General features: G+C 31.9%; 3 protein-coding genes across 5 annotated transcripts; all 3 read left to right on the plus strand.

The window, feature by feature from the left end:
• Positions 1-612: 612 nt before the first annotated feature.
• Positions 613-4093, plus strand: LOC133291301 (endo-1,3;1,4-beta-D-glucanase-like). Its single transcript, XM_061489541.1, has 7 exons — positions 613-760; positions 1015-1036; positions 1389-1515; positions 1789-1879; positions 2045-2134; positions 2967-3067; positions 3953-4093. The coding sequence occupies exons 1-7, from the start codon at positions 613-615 to the stop codon at positions 4091-4093; spliced, it is 720 nt and encodes a 239-aa protein (XP_061345525.1).
• Positions 4094-5487: 1394 nt separating this feature from the next.
• LOC133291281 (small ribosomal subunit protein uS8z/uS8w-like) lies at positions 5488-7073 on the plus strand. Of its 2 annotated transcripts, XM_061489515.1 has the most exons (4): positions 5488-5616; positions 5738-5875; positions 5987-6147; positions 6630-7071. In XM_061489515.1, exons 2-4 carry the CDS (start codon positions 5743-5745, stop codon positions 6726-6728), a joined length of 393 nt encoding a protein of 130 aa, XP_061345499.1. In that variant the 5' UTR covers positions 5488-5616; positions 5738-5742; the 3' UTR covers positions 6729-7071. The 2 variants fall into 2 exon arrangements, with proteins under 2 accessions (XP_061345499.1, XP_061345500.1); XM_061489516.1 differs by lacking the exon at positions 5488-5616 and having other exon boundaries at positions 5731-5875; positions 6630-7073.
• Positions 7074-13710: 6637 nt separating this feature from the next.
• LOC133291312 (mitogen-activated protein kinase 15) lies at positions 13711-19584 on the plus strand. 2 transcript variants are annotated; one of them, XM_061489561.1, is made up of 10 exons: positions 13711-14458; positions 15255-15663; positions 15806-15933; positions 16022-16081; positions 16754-16903; positions 16986-17141; positions 17224-17435; positions 18031-18132; positions 18266-18444; positions 18942-19584. In XM_061489561.1, exons 1-10 carry the CDS (start codon positions 14435-14437, stop codon positions 19223-19225), a joined length of 1704 nt encoding a protein of 567 aa, XP_061345545.1. In that variant the 5' UTR covers positions 13711-14434; the 3' UTR covers positions 19226-19584. The 2 variants fall into 2 exon arrangements, with proteins under 2 accessions (XP_061345545.1, XP_061345546.1); XM_061489562.1 differs by having other exon boundaries at positions 18266-18426.
• Positions 19585-21434: the final 1850 nt, after the last annotated feature.

Below are 21434 nucleotides of genomic sequence, written 5' to 3' on the forward strand. Positions count from 1 at the left end.
CAAATAATACATAATAAGATAAATTGTTATCTTAAAAATAAAGATAAGTTTTATCGGAACTTTAAATTCTTAATTGAGGTTAGATTATCTTATTTGATGAAACATATAATTTTAATCAAACAATTAGAAGGTGATAAAATTTAAGTATTAGAAATTTCTTATATTCTATTTCCAAAAAAAAAAAGAAATTTCTTATATTCTCGTTAAGTATATGATAAGTGATATGAGATTGTTTCTTTTTAATTAATGATGTACAATTCGAGTCTTAAATATGTAACTTTGTAAAAAATTCGATAGGAATAACTTTATCGCTTTATAATCCACCATGCAAAAGAAATTAAAAAAAAAATAAAGTTCCTTAAATTGATAGTGACAAATATATAAGTTTATGCAACTGTCAAAGTAAAAGGTGACCATTCGTATGATGTTATTTAAAAATATAGACCAATCAAATGAACGGTGGAAAAAAATCAAATTGACTTTGAAACAAATGTTAACTTTTTTTAATCATTTATATTATTAAAAAAAGGAATGTTTCAAAAATTGAAAGTCTTAAGTTTGTCTATAAATAGAAAACTTCACTGGACCAGGAACAACAAGAGAGAAACAAAAATGGCTGGACCAGAATGCTGTTCAAACCCACCAACCCTGGACCCCTCTAGTGGATCTGGCCATGTTCATAAATTTGCTGGTCTTAATTCCTATCTCTCTGGCTCCCCTAACTCGAATCGAGCCATTCTCTTTGTCTCCGATATTTTTGGTATTAATTCTAATTTTTTTTTAATTAATTACTTCAAAATATTAATTTCTTTAATATTTTTAAACGTTTTTGGAACAAACTTATATCATTTTATTATATCTTTCTAATAATTTATAATTAATATAATTTCTTGCCTAGCTGAAGATATAAAAAAAATTGGTATTTTGTGGAGGCTGTGGTTTACATAATGAATTGATTGTATTGAATGCATGCATATCATCTATTAACAGTTATTGCCTTTATTCGTCTTGCAGGATATGAAGCGCCACTTTTAAGGTTTGGCTAACCTATCAGAAATCCATCCCTGAGAACTCAGTAAAATATTGTACATATTAATTGAAAGGGATAAATAGTAGATTGCCTTTCATGGTATTTGATTCTGTATATAGTGTGTTAGATCATATCTAGATTTTTAATCTCCATAGATGATGCATTTGTGATATAATTATCTGATTATTGGGATGTGCCTTTTTCACTTGCAATTTTCTTTATGTTTTGGTGAATTATACGCCAAAGGAATTGGTTGGTTCAGTCTGCTGATCTATTCTCTTTGCCAGTTCTCTGTCTATGATGCTAAATGTAATGTGTTTTCCCTGGTAAGTAATACAGTTCGTTCTCTATTGTGAAGGAAGCTTGCAGACAAGGTTGCAGCTGCTGGGTACTATGTGGTGGTTCCTGACTTCTTCAATGGTGATCCCTTTGATTTTGATAATGTGAACAGGCCTTTACCTGTTTGGATAAAAGATCATGCAGTGGTTAGTTCTTTTTCTTTTTTTAAGAAAACTTTTTGTTTTTGTTGAAATCCAATTTTTGGTATCCTTATCGGAACTTTAATAACTCTGATTTTGGATAAGAAACTGCTTATGTAATGTTATTGTAATTTTTCCAATTGGCCTGCCACCTTTATAGTTGGTTTGGATTTGTAGATGTAATATTATGAATTGTTTCAATTAAGATGTATAATAATTGTGACTTGTTTGTAAATTGTAATGTATTCTTTTTCTGATGCTTACATATTATACTTACAGGACAAAGGCTTTGAAGCTGCAAAACCCGTAATTGAAGCCTTAAAAAATAACGGTGCTTCTGCTATCGGGGCCGCTGGTTTTTGTTGGGGTGGTGAGTGCCTTCCACTTATTTTGTGTTCTTTATTTCCCCTTCTATTGTGTAATAGCAATTTCAGCTTGTCTTACTCTTAGGTGTAATATTGGTTGTATATAAATTAAATTTAAATACAACTATGTTAAACTCACAGAATGTGCTATGTTTCCTTCTTTCTCCCAGCTAAGGCTGTATGTGAATTTGGGAACTCCAGACTTATCCAAGCTGCTGTGCTGTTACATCCGTCATTTATCACTGTGGATGACATCGATGGTATGAATTTCAAATATTTAGATGATTTCTTACTTTCCATATTCTTTGTTTAGGGGTTCCGTATAATCTTGTAAGGAAAAACGATAACTATAATTATGTTCAGCTTCTTGTGAATTATCACGCTAGCAATCTGCTTATTAAAACAAATATATTTTCGTCACTGAGTTATAAATAATATTCTGTCAGTTATTTTAACTGTATATTAACTATTAGGTGACTAGTTCCCTTTTCTCTTTTCTTTTTTATGAGATTATATTGGCGTCTACTGTTATATCATAATCATTACATTTAGTGGATGTTTGGATTAACTTATTTTTAGTTTAGGAAAATTTACAATCAAAATGCTACAGAGAACCTTTGGCTGAACAGCTGTTTTTGTATAAAAATTAAACAAAAGAAAACATGTCCCCAATGTTTGATTGCAATGTAGAAATAGATTTGGTAAATTTTTTGGATTAGACCATGAAACACTTGTCCCCAACCGTCACTTCCCAGTGTATGGATGTTTTAAAAGCTTCAGGATCATTGATGACATTTTTGTCTGAAAGATGAGCAAAAACTGCAACAACAGTGGTTTGTATTTTTTTTAAAAGAAACTCCTTTCCTATTGTCATTAATTCTTTTGTAACGGTGTATTGAACTTCAGTTGGTATAACTGATTATGCTATGATTCTATTTATTTGGAGCTTCTTCCATGCAAACTCCTTCACTTATCATTACCGAATGGTTGGACAAGGGCAAAGAAGAAGAACCAATCAGAAACGGGTTAATTTCTTAAAGCAGTGACTGAGATGTTCATATTCTTACAGTTCGTTATTGGTCTTACTTTCAGGTGTTAATGTTCCAATTGCAATACTTGGAGCTGAGCTTGACACAATTACTCCTCAAGAGCTTATAAAACAATTTGAACAAGTCCTAACTGCTAAATCTGGGGTTGGATGAATCTTTCTTTCTTTTGTGGTTACCTGCCATCATTTTATATTACCTTGATGGTTTACTTATGATATTATTTTGTGGTGGCGAATAATTGGAATGGATGTTTTACATGCTTAACTTTGTTCAAATTTCATTTTTTGCATCTCATTCAGCTCAATATCTCATTTCTTGGGTACTGAAATACGTTAATTATCAATTTCCTCTGGATCTCAACACCATTCTTTCGGTAGATATAACTTATTTATATTTCTATTATGAGCAATTAAACTTCATCCATAACTGATCACTCTAGTTTTCGTTTAGAATAATAATTTGGCTTTTGAAGTGAAGAGAAAAGTCTGTCTACTTTCTAATGAGCTTCGCATTTACTTAGACCATGTACTCGAACATAGTAATGCATTTAATACTGCCATGGTAATAGAGTTTTGAAATTTGAAGAAAAAACTTATTTGATTCAGATTCCTATCTATCGTTCAAATTGTTGGGCATGTAGTAGGAGAGTGCGAGTACGTGGAAACACACACACAAATTGGGTTTAATTATGCCTATTTTTTTAACACCCCGTTCTTGAAAACATCAACTACTTGGAAGGGTGTCACCATTATCGTTTAACTAACTTCATTCTTAGGGCCACTGTTTTAAGTTTGGTTAGCTTTTTTCACATTTTGTTTCTGCTGTTCATGTTTGGGAAAAACTTTGCGTACACAAGGTGTACAATTGTGCATTGGACCAATCAGAATTGGCATTTGATTTGACATTTTTTAGTTGCGATCTCCATGCTGTACTCGTCGGAGTAGATCATAGGTCATTGAATGTGCACATATTCACGAATATCTCCTGTATTTAAGATATCACTCATGTACCGATTTTGGTTTTGTGCAGGTTGATAGTTATGTAAAAATATTTCCTAAAGTCCCACATGGTTGGACTGTAAGGTACGACACTAATGATCCAGAAGCTGTGAAGGCTGCAGAGGAGGCCCATAAAATCTTGTTGGACTGGTTTGATAAATATCTTAAGTGAGAAATATTCTTCTGTGAAGAATTCTGTGTTGATTGTATAATATCAATATGTACCAGAGTGGAGTATGTAAAATGCTACTCGTTCCTCGTAGTTGTATTTTACAAGAAAATAAATGTTGTATTTGTTTTTCTTGTTCAACATGAATCATGTTGCTGGATTCATTGTAATAATGTTGCTTTTGGTGGTTTCAGTTTGTTTGACATTTGTGATTTAATATCCTAAGAAATAATATTTTAAGGCAATTATGTTACAATCTGATTTCAGTTCATGCTGAATTATTTAAGAAAGCAAAATTTCTTCTTTAGATATAGGACTTTGTTTCACTAGCAAGATCGAGCAGTTAAACGCAACGCCAAGTTACAACTTATAACTAACAAAGCCAACCGGGAGATCATATATTGCGTTTTCAAATTTACTGATTCGTGACTACACTATTGAGTGGCAAAAGCTGGGCAAATCTTTTAACTCCGTGCTCTAAGCCATCACGAACAACTTAAGCTTTTATTATTAGCTGAGAATTAAAACTTTCAAGTGAAACACCAATTTGATTCAAAATAGGTGCAGAGAAGAAGAGAGAAGTGAGAGGGAAAATCAGGCAAATTTCTCTATAACTTTTTTCACATTCATTCCGCTATATATTAATTAGTGTTTGTTACAATCAATTACCTTAACAGAAAAAACATAATTAAAATTTCAACGGAAATACTATTTAATTGTGGACAATTCATTCCGTTATGACAAAAATTATATGCAACACTAACACAGAAATTATATCCAAGTCCTAGAAAATTACAATGTTATTAAGACAACTAATTATATGTTGGTAAATTAATAATTTTATATTTTATGTCATATTTCTCTAATATATTAATACATTATATATTAATGGAATGAGAAGTGATAAGAATCAAACTCGTGACCATTAGGTCACTCTACTACCATGAAATTATTTCAATTCAAAAATTTAAATAATTAGGTAAAGATATATTAATGATCTTATATTTTATATCATATTTCTCTAATAATATCTAACGTAAAAATGTAATTATCCTTAAATTTCAGTAAGTTAAGATCAAAATATACTTTTAAATTAAATTAACCTATGTTTTTAAGTAATTGACAAACAATTATTTTTACTGGAATATATTTATTAATTTTTTTTTCAGATGACTAATTATCTACATATAAACTTCACTCATCAAGATTATTATTATTATTATTTAAAGAAAGAGGTATGATTTAATAATGTAACATTTTGGAAATGAAATATGCATGGTGAATGAAAGAAAGGGCTTAAAATTAATATAAAAAAAATTAAAGTCCAAATTAGAGGAGAACCTGTTGAAGGCCCAAAAAGGACCCATGGGGCAGTGCCCAATAAGGAGGCTATGATGCTGATGCTTCTAAACCCTAAATACACAAGAGCCTTCTTATTTCCGATTTGCGCGTTTTGTTTCTTCTCATTCTCAGTTCTCAACGGGAAAGCAACGGCGCCGTTTACCTGAGGCTTCTCTTCTCCGTTGGTAAGATCTCTTGCCTTTTGTTTCTCAAAAAATGATTCCATTCGAATGTCATTTAGGTTAGAGCACCATCGCATTGATTTGCGTCAGCTATAGTTGATTTTTATTGAAATTTGTGTTTCAGTCACTATGGTGAGGGTCAGTGTCTTGAACGATGCTCTCAAGAGCATGTACAATGCTGAGAAAAGGGGAAAGCGCCAAGTCATGATTAGGCCATCCTCCAAAGTCATTATCAAGTTCCTTTTGGTGATGCAGAAGCATGGTATATTTTCAATAATCAAAGTTTTTCTAATTGAATCGGACTTCTTAATTTTATAGTTTTCGTTATTTTTTGGTGTCTTAATTTGGTATATTCTTGTGGTTTATAATATAGGTTACATTGGAGAGTTTGAGTATGTTGATGACCACAGGGCTGGAAAAATTGTGGTTGAATTGAACGGTAGATTGAATAAGTGTGGGGTTATTAGTCCCCGTTTTGATGTGGGTGTCAAAGAAGTAGAAGGTTGGACTGCTAGGCTTCTACCCTCAAGACAGGTTCGTTCGCCAAAATGCCCTTTTTACTTCTTTTTTATAACCTTCTATCTAGTTATGCGTGCTGTGTCCAAAAGCTTTTTTCTATGAACTTTAAATACCCCCTTGATGTCTTATATTTTTACGGTGTCATGAAAACAGTTCTTTCTTAATCTCGAATAAGAGCTTATTTCAGTTTTGTCATGTGTTATCATTGCGTCAAGAGTATTAAATTAGCTCAGAACTACGATCCTTCATATGAATAAGTTTACTTGTTTCTTGTGCTGATTTTATTACTTTTATATTGTGAAATTTTTATGATGATTATATCGGTCAAGACTTTGGTTGCTTATGTATTAAGGTTGATATATTTTTAATGTTGCTGTGACATTAGCTCCCTGTCATCAGATCAACCATTGAGCTTTATGTGACCGTTTACTCTGTTCTGTTGAATACATATGGTTCCTCCTGTTATCCCTGACCTTTTCATTGCACAAATGATGCAGTTTGGGTATATTGTATTGACTACCTCTGCTGGCATCATGGATCATGAAGAGGCTAGGAGAAAGAATGTTGGTGGTAAGGTCCTAGGATTCTTCTACTAGGCTAGTTTTTGATTGAGGATTGCAGTGATTTCAATTTTGAGATTCACTGGTTGTTATGGAGGATGCGCTTGTGCCCGAGTGATATCGACCATAGCAGGAGTTATTTTGTTACGTGCTTTATTTTGTTTGCAAAACCAAGTTGGTAACTATAATTTATCTTATGTCTTTATCATTATTTTTCTTATACCAAAATGTACCGGTGGATTTGTTTTAACCGGTAAGAACTTTGATTAGAAAGTCTGAGCATTAGCGATGCTCGAATTGGAGTGGTCCAGTGATATTGCATTGACTAGATTGAATTCTTAAATTAGTGGTTTTCGATTTTCAGAAAAATTTCATATTTAAAAGCCGTTACTAAATTATTCTAATTCCAATTTCATATTAACAGGATGTTTTTCTAGCCCTTTTTCTTTCTTTTGAGCCAGTTTCTTTACATTATTTTTAGATAATTAAATAACGGGATTTAATTTGAATTTCTCACAAACAAGCATTTAACTAGTCTGTTGATATTTATACATGCACACTTCACAAAGGCATTCACTGTAGTAGCAGTAGTAAACTAATTATCAACTAGTTTGTGAAGTATATTATAAGGGAAATCATTTTCTTATTTCCTAAGAGAAAGCACTCGTGTTTCTTCCATTTAGAAAAATGAGGCATTTTTTTTTTCAAAAAAAAAAGTGGATCTCATATTTAGAACTCTTTCCATATATATTCACATGTTTAGTATCGTAATCACAGCTTTGCCTCATCTGAGATGTGATTTCTGGTCAGAATATTATACTTTTTCTGTAGAAGTGCGTGGCTGAAGCATTTTTGCTTACCGGGATGCACTTCAGTGTCATTTTTTGTATGTTGTGACGCGCAACGGCATCAATATGGCCAAATTGCCCGAAATAGAAATGTTACTTCTCCACTATTAGTGGTAATATAATTTATGGATTCATCATTTATTAGTTCATCCATGTCTTGAGCCAATTAAATCAATGTAACGACAATGATTGATTAAGATTTAATGAATTAGATGGATTGGAATTGATAATGAAACGCTCAAAATATATATTGGATATCCCATTATTAACCTATCCAATGCCCCAAAGCTCATTTTAAAATCATAATGTGCCAAATTCGTTTCACAATCTTTTGAATTTCTCTACTGTTAATTCATCTAGTTTTGCATTCCCTATCGTCCGCCAACGCTCAAACGTTATAATAGGCAAAAGGAATATTTTTTCATAACCCGGGTAGCCTCTTGTATGTTATTTATTTTGTTTTGTTTTCATTTTTGTTTGGCTGGGTGCGGTCAAATATGGTTCGCAATCAATGGATATAAAGGAGGATCGGTAATGTTTGGTCTTTTGCTGAGGGCACCTAACTGTATCTGTCCACAAGTGCAGAAACTGCTGTATTCTTATCTCAATCTATAAAGAGAAAAAGGATAGTTTTTTTTTTCTTTTTTTCTTTTTTTGAGAAAAAGGATAGTTGGAAGGCGTCACATGAAACTTGTCTGTTTGTCTATTTGAAAAATGTGACGGTTTTCTACTCACAGCTCACAGCCGCGGCTCAATATGCTGGAATGGGGCACTTGGGCCTCTTTATATGTTGCAGTTTGGCTTCTACGAAAGGACAAACAGATGAAACAAATCATAAAGTTAGAAGTTTAAGCTTTGAACACATTATTTTTCCTCCTCTTTTTCTCCTGGCCTTAACTAAAAGTTGGAGATAGAATATAAATATCTCCAGCAAGTTGGGAACTAAGAAGTATAGTTTTACATGGTGCACCAGACAGGGATCATGGGTGTTCGGCCCAAAAAGGATTTGTGAAGGGGACGGTGTCATCATCAATGGAGGAAAAGAATACTAATAGTTCTTTAAAAAATATATATATAATTTTTGGCACGATACATAAATATAGAAAAAAAAATAAGAATGATAAAAACAAAAGGAATGAAAAGTCAAAATTTTAATATATATATATATTAACAAAATAAAATTTTAAAAATTAACATGTGACAATAGTATTAGGAAAACTTTGACATTATATATAAATGAGATCCTTTGTATTGATAGCCATAAAACTCTTCCCACATGGTCAAGCCAAACTTGCTTTGCTTTTGTATAATTATAGCACTTAAAGAAATACATGGATTATTTTAGAATTAACAGTTAACGGGACAATAATCTAAAAAAAATATTCATCAATAACATTCAACCGACAATAATTCAATTATCATAAATATCACTTAAAAAATTTAATTTTTTAAAATAATGTATTGATACATCATTATTATATAATATTATAAAAAAATAAGACTACTGTGTGTCAAATTTAGACTCATTAATTTATCCCATGAAAAAACTTGTTAAAGGGAAAAAGAAACCAAGTAAGGATTTCAAATTTCCAAACCAATGTGGATTTGTGATGGTCAGTTTCTTTGCTACATAACAATCCGTTCATTTCTCTCTCCACTCTAAGTAGACAGTCACAGAGATTACCGAATTCATTAGCTACAGAAGAAATTGATAACAATTGTAAATAACTTAGTGCCTGTTTTTGGATCCTCTTTTTTAAGTTAGAAGTTATTTATAAGCATAAGTTAAGCCAAACAGGTTTTGAGAAAAACTCTTATAATGAAAAGTTCTTCTTTTTATAATGAAGAAAAAAATTGAAAACTAAAAAAAACTTCTAGGAGGAGCTTTTTTTTAAACTTATTTTTTTTTCTTGAATTGTGTGTTTTTTTAAAATGAAGAGTGATAAAGATGGAGAGAGAGATAATTTTCTTGAAATATGTGCTTTTAAGTAAATTTTAAGCTAAGTTTTTTATGTAATTTTCAAACAGTTTTTAGCTTCTTTTTTTAAGCTCTTTTTTTTAACTTTAGTTTATAAGTAGTTTCTAGCTTAAAAATAAGAGGATCCAAACAGGCTCTTAGTGAAATCATAAGTTACATATGATTTTAAAATGGATTTGGTATTTGTCATTTTAAATGACATAAGTTATGTCATTTTAAGAGATAGATAGACACAAGAAATGAAAATTATGGGAGAGAAAGTGGGTAATTTTTTTAATTTAAATTTTAAATAAATTTTTTTTCTTGTATCTATCTCTCTCTTAAAATGACATAACTTTATATCATTTAAAATGACAAACATTTTTAAAATATATAAATTTTTAAAAAATTAATATTACCAAACTGCCCTCATTTTGGGAGAGCAAAATTGTTCTTATGATAATACCAGACTATATACTTTTTATATATAAAGATATCTTAAATTTAATGTAATGACGTTTGCAATTATACATTTGTTGAAATATGTTTTTGATTTTTTTCTTCTAATTTTCTCCTTATATAAAGATATATTTCAATTTAGTCTTTATACATTCAATTATTTTTAATTTAATCGTCTTAATATATTGCTATTATAACATGATTAGTTAGAATTATAATATAGTTGTTCTAACCGGACCAGATAGCCCGATGACTTGGGCCAGCCATTCAAGGCCCACTTCTACAATATTATATAGGTGAACACATGAACTTCATCACGAGAAATACTTCTCACCATTGTACACGTACGATAGTGAGGCAGTGCCTCACTGCTTGAGGTATTCCCTAACGGATTTTAATGATAGAATTTCAATTAACGACAGTAATTTTAATTATAAAATAGAAATTTTACACACATTAAAATTTTAATTTTCCACACGATTATATTTATTATAATATTTTACCGTTAAATTATCTTAAATATAAATTTTACACGTTTTATTATATTGACTTATATTCTTATACTATTTCGCTTCTTAAATGTTTCATATATATTATATTATTTAACATACTTTCCAATAAATATATATTATATCAGTATACAAAAGAAAAATAATATCGTCGCATATAAAATAATATTTAAACTATTATTTTTTATATTTTATTTATAATTTAATATTTTATTTATATAGGATAGTTTTTAATCACTTAAAAATATTGAATATTTTATAAATTTTTTAATATATTAAATACCTATATCTCTCATTACGTAGTTTTTTTTTTTTTTTGATTTTTGTAGTGTGTACACCATTTACGATAATAATGCATTGTATAATATAGATGCAAATACTTTAAAATGCAGTATATTTTTAATGGAATGAGGTTATGGACACTTCAATATACCTATTCACACTTTTTTAATTTTATTTTTTTAAATACAATTTAGACATATAAATATAAAATATAAATATTTTTTTACTCTGATAACTCAAATTATTTAGAAAATGAGTTAAATTCTTACTTGATTATGCTTTTTTTCTGTATATATTTCTTATAATTTTTCCCTCTGATACTTGACAATAAGTCATGTTGATCTGGTGGACATCAATAAATATTAGAGAATAATATAAATCATTAAAAAGGCTTTTATCTAACAACTTGAAATTTTGGGTTAAATTAGTTATTTACATAATATCATAGCTTCGGTGATCATAAAATTACGAGTTCGATCTTCACCGTCTGCAATTTATATAAAAAAATGAGCATATGCAATATTCACGTTTTAAGCGCAAAGAATAATATAAATCATTATAAAGACCTTCATCCAACACCTTAAAATTTTAGTTTGAATTGGTTCTTTACAAAAAAATATTGCAAAGAAACGATCCTTAGAATATATAATATTGACAAAATATCAATAAGCTACTTTACAATCAGAATTCATTCTAGCTGTGGTGCAGATGAAATTAAATTTTCTGCTAGCAAGCACATGAAATTCTAGAAGCTAGACTCTGCATCAAAAGCAAGCCATTTATCTTATTAAATAAAACTTTTCAAAGCGTAATTGGCATATACACCAAGAAATCACACTTATAATTTTGCAAAGGGTTTTATAAGAGTTATATTATAGGAAAAATGATTGTGTTATGTTATAGAGATTTGTTTTGCGTGTCGAAGTTTTTTTTTTTTTTGCTGTGGGCCCCACAAAATATTGTGTGTGTAAAAAACTTTTTGTAGTCATGTTAAATGATAGATGGTAAACCTTTTTGCAAATGTTATTTAGTTATTCTTTCAGGTGAGGAAGAGTTTGAACTTTTTGATTCGATATGTCTATAATGTATATAGTGTCCGCCCAAAGCATTATGAGGAGTGGAAATCTACAATTTGAATAGCTAGATTATCGAGTTTGGTTTATATTATCATCCTCATCATTTTTGGCTTCTTTTTCGTAGGATGATGCTTTGTCATCAATATCAGTGGCTGATCTCTCTCTCTTTTTTTGTTGTTGCATCATTAAGCCATGTGAAGGTAATGCTTTTTTTTTTTTTTTTTGGAGCTAAGGTAATGCTTTTCTTTATACATGGATTCTCTTCCTTCATGCTTCAGTGTTTTCCATTTATTATATATATATATATATATATATATATATATATATATATATATATATATATATATATATATATAGGGTTTAATTGGGATTGTGATATGATCTTTTTCTAAAAATAAAATTAAAAATACAATAAAACTTGAAAATAGAGTAAGAATAAACATACTAAAGTGCCAATAATCGCACTTTTTATTATGATCTAATTTACCAAGAAAGTTTCACTCGTGCCTCTGTTTTTTTTTTTTTTTAAGGATATCATTACCTTCTATTTTAATAATTAATAGTCAATATTTATCACATACCTTATTTACTAAAAAATGATAACAAAAAATAATAAATAAGTAAGGGAAATAGGTATGTAAATATTAATCACAAATTATTAGAGCACTGATATTCTCTTAAAAATGAACAATAGCAAAGGAGTTTCCATTTATTTGATATTATTTATTCAAAAAAATTAATTCATATTTTCATAATCTTAATAACTATGTAATTATATTTCTTTTCCCGAAAATGTTTATTTTGTGATCAGCCATAATCGGGAACAGCGACCAAAATGTCATGTTTTGTCAAAATTTTTATCAAAATATCACGCCAACAGTATTTTTTACCAGACTGTCACGTGTCATAATTCGCTATCATTGGGAGCGAATTTCGTGGCCAGTAATTTCGTAACACGTGGTCATATTGCAGACCAAATTCGCTACCAGTGGTAGAGAATTATGACACGGTCATGCGAAAGTGTGCCACATGTCAAAAAAATCTTTCGCGAATATAATATGCTACACAAGGTATTACTACCTGCTTGACACATGTCATTTTTGCTGACTGTGCATTCTGACGTGGTATAATTCGCTACACTGTGTAGCGAATTATTTGCAAGCATAATTCGCTATACAGTGTAGCGAATTATCCCACGTGGCATTCTAGAAAAATTTACTGTTGGCGTGACAGTCTGATAATTTTTTTGGCACGACATGGCAAAATGGTCACGGTTTCCCATAACCTATCATGTTTTTTTTTTCTTTTTTCTTTTTTTTGTATCCATTTTCAATTTCTCAAATTTCTTTTCGGATTATTATTTTTTTTTTTGTCCTCTGCGGCTCTGCTTCATTCATTAATAAATCATAAATGAGTTATGTACCAGTTATTATTATTAACTATGAAGGGTTTTATAAGAATTATGTTGTAGGAAAAATTATTGTGTAATGTTATAGAGATTCGTTTTGCGTGCCTTAATTTTTTATTTATTTTTTTGTTTTAAAAAGTGTGGACCCCACAAAATGTTATAAGAGTAGGAAAGTTTGTTGTGTTATGTTAAATGATAAAACGAAAACCCAACTATGAATTGTCCACATAACGTCTTATCCAAAATAGGATTTAAATACCAAAAAAAAAAAAAAGATTAAAAAAGAGAAGGAGAAAATTTGAGTGGCAAAGATGTCCTTTTATAATACCTGTCGCTTTAAAATCACACTGATCTTTTGAATTATAACAATATTATTTTCCATTTTTGTTCTCTTTATGTGTCTCTGTTTCTTAGCTATATACCACACCCTTCTTCAACTTGAAGTTCACTGGGATTCTCTCTCTCTCTGAGATCCGAAAGTTTTCGTTTTTTTGACTCCCAATTTTCCATTTTAATCTCCAGAGTCTGCTTCTTCAGTTTTCTGCTTTCTGCACAACAAAAAACCCAATCTTATTCTGCTCTGAAATCCCAAGCATTTTCCTTATCTGTGCCTCTATTTATTATTTATTATTCATTCCATTTAGCCGCGTTAGTGATTGTCGCCACGGTAGATCTTTCATGATTAGTTTTTTCCGCTGAATATTAGCTTAATTGCTTACAATGATTCATGCTCCAACCTGATCTGTAACCTGGGCATTTTCAGCTACATTTTGGTACTTCCGCCAAATTGTCTTTGGTATATGTTGTTTTTTTGTTGTTTCCTCTTCCGACTTTTCCGTTTCTAATATAATGCTGTTATAGTTTATGTTCCTTTATTTGAATCGCACTTGTTCTTTTAGCCCTCAAACTTTACTGGGTCTATATTCTTGTTAGGCTCTGTTCAAGTTTGACTTCAAAAGTTCTCTCTTTTTTTCCTCCCTTATTTTATTCATTTTTCTTCTTGCGGTTTTTCTTTTACATTTTTATTAACCCCACGTGGTCCGGGGATTCTAGTGCCATTTTATCTTCTGGGTTTGTCGATTTTATGGGTTTTTGAACTTGAAGTGAGAGTTTGGTGATCTGAATTTGAGTTACGATTAGGGGGGGTTGTTGGATGCAACTTTTGGCTAAAATAATTGACGAGTTTTATGCTTAGTTTCCAAGATGCTGCCTGATCAGAGAAAAAAGGTAAAGATACTCAATTGACATACATGAAAACTCATGTGTAGATGTGTGTTTATGTAGCATAATTTGTATTGGATTTTTTGGCTGCTTTTCTTGGTTACATTTTGTGTTGGTTTGTGAGAAAGTTTTCCGTCATTTAATATGTGTTGTCCGCTATTTTAGTTTCCACCGTACATGCAGAGTGATGACTATTCCAATGGATTCTTTCAACAATTTATTTATTGTTTCTCTGTTCATTTCAGTTTCAATATTAATAGGAACAACGAAGCCTTTTAAATGAAACGGAACACGAAATAATAAAACTAGAACAAGTATGCTGCGTTTTGTTTTAACTGTGTACATGTCTTTTTTTGGTTTGTGATCGGTTTCTTGAAAAGCCGATCGCGACAAGTAGCTATGCGGTTTGCTTCATTTTCTTTTTATCCTTATAAACTTAATTATACTTTAGTAAATTCAAAATATTGGATTTAGAAGCTCTTGGAAAGAGAATTTTCATTGTTGTTGGAGAGGAATCCAGTCTAACGTACTCTGGGTGATTTTCTAAGTCTTGTATAAATTAACTACAATGATATTCATCTTCTAAAAGTTTTGAGCTAGTTTTACCCTTCTTTGTTTATGGATGGACACAAACTTTAGATGCTGAGCTTGAAATTTCTTGAATCAAATATATGGAACCTCGTTCTGTTTTCCTTCATTTCAGTTTGTGTTACGGAATACATATCATTTAAATCACATGCATTGCTTTGGCTTTGGCTTTGCTTGGTATCTTCACCAAGTTTAATTCGTTATGTTTATGCAGTCCTCTGTAGATATAGACTTCTTTACAGAATATGGCGAAGGGAGTAGATACAAAATAGAGGAAGTGATTGGTAAAGGAAGCTATGGTGTTGTTTGCTCTGCATATGATACACACACTGGAGAAAAGGTTGCAATAAAGAAAATCAATGACATATTTGAACATGTTTCTGATGCCACCCGGATTCTTCGTGAGATCAAGCTTCTTAGACTCTTACGTCATCCCGATATCGTGGAGATCAAGCATATTTTGTTACCTCCTTCTAGAAGGGAATTCAAAGATATATATGTTGTTTTTGAACTCATGGAATCTGATTTACATCAGGTCATCAAAGCAAATGATGATTTGACTCCAGAGCATTACCAGTTTTTTCTCTATCAGCTTCTTCGAGGCTTGAAGTATATACACACAGGTTAAGATCTTTATATTTATTGAGTTTTTTTGTTTTAGATTTCCTAATGTAGCATTTTCATAGTTAAGGTTTTATTATGAGAACTAGTTGCTAAATTATATTATCATTGTGGCTGATTTTGAAATTTTTAATGGGCTTGTAGCAAATGTTTTTCACCGAGATCTAAAGCCAAAAAACATTTTAGCAAATGCTGACTGCAAACTGAAGATTTGCGACTTTGGTCTTGCCAGAGTGGCTTTCAATGATACGCCCACTGCTATATTCTGGACAGTAGGAATCCTTTCCCCTATGCATACTCACCTTCAACATAGCTCTCCTTCTCAGGTCACCATGCTTATGCCCATTTGTTTTCTCACAGGATTATGTTGCAACAAGGTGGTACAGGGCACCAGAGTTGTGTGGATCCTTTTTCTCCAAGGTTTAATATCTGTTGTCACTTTGATCTTAGATCATTGATCTATTTATCTGATATTACCACTGCTTGGAATATAAAAGCTGGGGCAATCGCTTTCCTCACCCCCCGCTCCCTCTCAGTTCTCTGTCCTTCTTCTCTCTCTCTTGGAGTTTTGTGTTTTATACAATATTTATTATTATTATTATTATAATATTTATTTGTAATATTGATGCCATGCAATGGATCTTTCTCCTACAAAACTATAGAGTTAAGGAAATTTTTTTTTGAATTATACAATGATTTTTTTAAAATACTATCGACAACTTATCACCCCACACTCGCTAGTCGGGTTTAACGGGGAGCGGTTTTTTTTTTTTTTTACTATTGACAACTTATAAGGTTTAAGTTAAACATACAAAAGTACTTGTGTCAAGCCTGTAAGTTATTTTATCCCTCTAACAATGCCTATTATTGTTTATTTGATATGCTAATATTTTCCAATTGAAAGTGTTTGGTTGCAAACTTTATGCATATTTCTTTTGTACTGTTTACTTTGTAATCGAATCAAATAGGATGTTGCTCATGCTTGTGAAATGAAGAGGGATAATGTTTATAATTCTATGATATTTTTGTATATTGGTGATTTATTATTTTGCATTTAGTCAATGTATATGGTTATAAACTTTTTTCTTGCAGTATACACCAGCCATAGACATATGGAGCATTGGCTGCATTTTTGCAGAACTTTTAACTGGAAAGCCTCTTTTCCCGGGGAAGAATGTTGTCCATCAATTGGACCTCATGACTGATTTTCTAGGAACACCATCTCATGAAGCCATTGCTAGGGTATGTTGTTTGTTGCCCATCCTTTTAATAATTTTGTGTGTTTTATTTCTTACTTAATTCATCCTTGCTAGTATATTAACAGGTACGAAATGAGAAAGCTCGGAGATACTTGAGCAGCATGCGCAAGAAGAAGCCAGTTCCTTTCTCCCACAAGTTTCCTAATGCAGACCCCCTTGCTCTTCGTGTGCTAGAAAGAATGCTGGCATTTGAACCTAAGGATCGACCTACTGCTGAAGAGGTTGAATTTCTATCCATCTCCAATTCACTTTCCACCCATCATATTTGGGTTTAACAAGGAATATTTTGTATAAAATTGTTAGGCTCTAGCTGATCCATATTTTAAAGGCTTGGCCAAGGTTGAGAGGGAGCCTTCTGCTCAGCCAGTTACCAAGATAGAATTTGAATTTGAGAGACGAAGGATAACAAAGGAAGATGTGCGAGAGCTTATATACCGAGAGATTCTGGAGTACCATCCAAAGATGTTAAAGGAACATCTAGAGGGAGAAGAGCCAACAGGATTCATGTATCCAAGGTATTATTGTCCAAACTTGCACCCATATTTCTGTTTCACTTTTCTTTTTTTTGCATGGGTTTGAATACTCATTGCAATCTGTATATTTATAAACATTAAACTTCGGTATTTCACCTGATATTGTTACTAAATAATAACACTTGATAATTTTCTCAACATTTTAGTTTTACACTTTTACTAATATCATATGGGTGTTAGGGGGATTTCTTCATCTCCCCTTCTGCATTTACCTTTCTTTCTAATGAGTTCTTCTTTTATCAAAAGAGAAAATTTGATTGTTAGTGTTACTCATAAACAATCCAAGATCTTCTGGTACTACAATTTATGTTTTTTCATCGTCCAACATCGGCTTAAGTTGTTCTGCTCTAGACCCTCAAACATCTTAAGCATTTCTTTTAAATACATAACAATTTGATGTTAATAAATACTTTTGAAAACTTTACCTGAACTACAAATTTGTTGAAATATAAGTTTAACTACAATTTCATGCTTTTATGGTTTTGTAAATTTGTAACCCTAATTTATATCATATGTCAGTTCAGCTTTTGATTTGTTATTTTTTTCCTCTTTTTTCCCCAAAACCTATATTGAATAGTGCTGTGGACCACTTCAAGAAGCAATTTGCATATCTTGAGGAGCATTATGGAAAAGGTGGAACTGTTACTCCACCTGAGAGGCAACATGCATCATTACCCAGGTATCCTAATTTTGTAATGATGTTTCTGGAAAATGTGACTTTCTTCTTTGGCTATTGCTCTTTTATCTTGTCAACACACCCATTTATCTGTTCTTGAATGGCCAACCGTGCTGATTTGAGGCTGTAAATGCAGGCAGTGTGTGTTGTATCCAGATAACTCAAGACAGAATATGACTGAGGTTACAGACAATCTCTCCAAGTGTTGCATCAAAGAAGTTGAGAAGCCAGCTGTAGATAGGACTCGTGGTACCCCTGTGACAAGGCTTCCTTTACAAGCTCCTCAAAATATTCATGGTGTGATGACCGATCTTAGTATGCATTTTACTCCTCCTCCTCTATTTCATTCTTTTACTTTCATACTTCCTGCTTCTCGTATGAGCACGGCAGGCATTATCTTCAAAGAATGTTGTGATACCTGCTGAGGCTTGTTATATGTTTCTGCTTATGTGAACTTTTTCTTAATTCTTTCTTCTACCACGTGATGGGAATTATGTGTGAATGGCTGAAAGCACAAGGATTTGTATTAAAAGAAATAAAGCTGTTTTTTATTAAATTTCTTTTAAATTCTTTTGATGATTTACTATTCGGCATCCAACAGCAGAATGGCTTACAGAATATGGTTATATTACAGATATTAGATTTCATAGACCTAGGTGTTACTATTCTGCTCTCACCCTCAACACATTTGTTCTCCCTTACACCTCTCTCTTGTGTACACTTTTGGTTGTGAAGTTTATTAATACTTAATAGATGCCTCTATTGAGTAGATTTTAAATGTGCTTCTTTCTGTTGTGATTCATTTGCTTCAGGCATTGCTGCACGGCCTGGAAAAGTTGTTGGTTCAGCATTGCATTACAACAACTGTGGGGTAGCAGTGACAGCAAAGGCTGAGCAGCGGAAGATGGTTAAAAATCCATCTGTTTCAGCTCAGTATGCTACTTCAAGCTGTTCATATCCCAGAAGAAACCCAAGCTGTAAAAATGAGAGGGCAGAAGATGGGATTGAAGGTTCTAATGGGCTTCAGCCAAAGCCTCAATACATAGCACGAAAAGTTGCTGCTGCTCAAGGTGGAGCCGGTGGTAATTGGTATTGATTCTGGATATTTTGAAACTGTGGCCAACAACTTGTTGGTGCCAGGCAACTGCTATGTGGGGTTCTTGTCCCACACCGAACCCATCTGAATTGAACAAAATATATGAGTGACAAAACCTTGATTGCTATCATACGGTTGGAGAGCTAAAGGGATTGAAATGTAAACAAGTTTGTAGCTGATGTTTTATTAGATCTTGCAATTTACTTCAACAATTGGAAGGTTGGAAGGTGCCACATTGTCCAATTATGATTTTCTTGCTCTCTAGTTCGTTAATAACATAGAACGAAAGATCTGGAAAGCATGAAATGAAGGCAGTACAGTTGCTGCCACCATATTTGTGCTGTTCTCTTTATTGCAGAATATAATTGGCCTCATATTTGGAGCAGCATAACAATGATATTGTAGTTCTATAGCCCTCCCTACCTGATTGTAGTAAAAATAATCGGTTCTTTCTCAGTAATGTCTCTCTCAAATTTCATCTAGACTGTTAGAAACTGGATTTGGTCCTTTTTTTTTTCTAAAAAAAAACAAAAAAACTCGGTAACATCATAATTTTAATTTGTTAAGATGCTTCACGTGTACGCTTACCGAATCTCGTGCACAATCTCTTAGCAGTTATTAGGAATCTTTGTTTTGTCGCTTTGGCCCACAATTTGTAACCAAAGAGTTGTATGCAGCTGGCTCTCGTCCAAACCCAACCTTTTCTTTCTAGTATCGTGGGATGGGGCTTTCGTGGATAAATTTTAAGGTGAAATGTGGAACATATTGTGTGCACTTAACTCTCAAAAAGTATTACATTATACTCTTCATTTATTGTTGGGATGGCCAGTATTCTTAATCCTTAGTCAATTTAACAATATTATATACAGCATGAAATAATAAAAGTTATACGGCAATCAAATGAAACATTATATCACATTTCATAGGAACTGCCTTTAATACACATTCATCCAAAATGTTTTATATCCTATGATCTCCTTTTATTCTTGAGTTTCCTGTCCCTCGTTGAAAATAAAATTAAAAATCTAGAAAAGACTATTGCAAAAACTGCATAATGATCAAAATCAAACGGACTTCACCAGTGGATTTTCACCCAATAAAAGCTAAGCCCAAATGATTTTAGAATTTAAGAAAAAAAATATAGGCTATTTTAAAAATTTTACTTATAATAAATTTTATTAAAATGCCTTGATTTTTTTTCCCAAATTCCAAAATAATATTATCTCCTGCAATTATAAAATGACTGCCGGGAGAAACGTTAATCACTCAAAATAAATACATTAACGTCATTATGTTTCCATGTAATGTACGCTTAAAATATTTCGCAAGCTAAAAGACAAGGCATGCATGCGTTCAAGGCACCCGAAAAGAATCTAAATGTGGTCCTTATCTTATTTCTTTCCTCACTTTTTGCTTTCATTTTCTTCACTTTTGCCCACGCGTTGTGTAATCTTGTATGTAGGTTCTCTCACCAAGAAAGAGAATGAAAGAAAATTTGGAGTGAAATCAGAGTCAATGCATAGATGGAGACAGCGAATACATTGAAATTGAACTATCTCTATCTCTCCCTTTCATTCAAGAAATATATAAAACCTCATAATAAATATGAATTATTTTTCTAACAAATTATTGGACCGCACAGGCCAGTTGGTATGTGACCCAGTCCAAGTGATTGCTTAGAAATGACAATTAAAGCAATGCAGTTTATGCTTTGTGCATAGAGTTGAATGCTTGTGGCTCCATGTTACAAGGGGATAGGGATGAATCATGAATGATCACAAAGAATATTCCCATGTCTAGTGTACAAAATGGGCAGCACGCATAAACAATGTAAGAACCTTGTTTTCTAAATTTCGAGTCACGTCAGAGGGATAATATAATACCCGTGTAATCCAAGGTATATGCAGGGCAGGGACTCCAATGGGACCCATGGCATGGCACAACCGGATTCTTGTAAATTGTAATCCATAAACCGAGTTTCTTGAAAGGAAAAGAGACAACAAAGGCACACAAATGGAAAAGAGTCATATGCTAATTAGAGGATGATGTATGAAGAGACGGATACTCGAACGTTTGGTCTTTAATAATAAAATCATAATCATCAGCTGATCAGAAACTAATAAATGACAATAAGCTCTTACGCTTTATTCAATTATATGTTTTATTATAAGATGATTAGGTGGCAAACTACAACTCACCAAACCAAGTC

This window comes from Gastrolobium bilobum, unplaced genomic scaffold (genome assembly GCF_033153095.1).
Source record: "Gastrolobium bilobum isolate Gb01-03AN ecotype WA unplaced genomic scaffold, APGP_CSIRO_Gbil_v1 utg7904, whole genome shotgun sequence".
NCBI classification, from domain to species: Eukaryota; Viridiplantae; Streptophyta; class Magnoliopsida; order Fabales; family Fabaceae; genus Gastrolobium; species Gastrolobium bilobum.

What these genes read in the sequence shown, in the direction of transcription:
- LOC133291301 (XM_061489541.1), top strand. Translation starts at nt 613, where the DNA reads ATGGCTGGACCAGAATGCTGTTCAAACCCACCAACCCTGGACCCCTCT. An exon ending in TATGAAGCGCCACTTTTAAG is followed by an intron (nt 1,037 to 1,388) that starts GTTTGGCTAACC and finishes TCTATTGTGAAG; the next exon opens with GAAGCTTGCAGACAAGGTTG. An exon ending in TCCTAACTGCTAAATCTGGG is followed by an intron (nt 3,068 to 3,952) that starts GTTGGATGAATC and finishes GGTTTTGTGCAG; the next exon opens with GTTGATAGTTATGTAAAAAT.
- LOC133291281 (XM_061489515.1), top strand. Translation starts at nt 5,743, where the DNA reads ATGGTGAGGGTCAGTGTCTTGAACGATGCTCTCAAGAGCATGTACAAT. An exon ending in TTTGGTGATGCAGAAGCATG is followed by an intron (nt 5,876 to 5,986) that starts GTATATTTTCAA and finishes TTTATAATATAG; the next exon opens with GTTACATTGGAGAGTTTGAG. An exon ending in GGCTTCTACCCTCAAGACAG is followed by an intron (nt 6,148 to 6,629) that starts GTTCGTTCGCCA and finishes CAAATGATGCAG; the next exon opens with TTTGGGTATATTGTATTGAC.
- LOC133291312 (XM_061489561.1), top strand. Translation starts at nt 14,435, where the DNA reads ATGCTGCCTGATCAGAGAAAAAAG. An exon ending in GTGGATCCTTTTTCTCCAAG is followed by an intron (nt 16,082 to 16,753) that starts GTTTAATATCTG and finishes TTTTTCTTGCAG; the next exon opens with TATACACCAGCCATAGACAT. An exon ending in CTCATGAAGCCATTGCTAGG is followed by an intron (nt 16,904 to 16,985) that starts GTATGTTGTTTG and finishes GTATATTAACAG; the next exon opens with GTACGAAATGAGAAAGCTCG.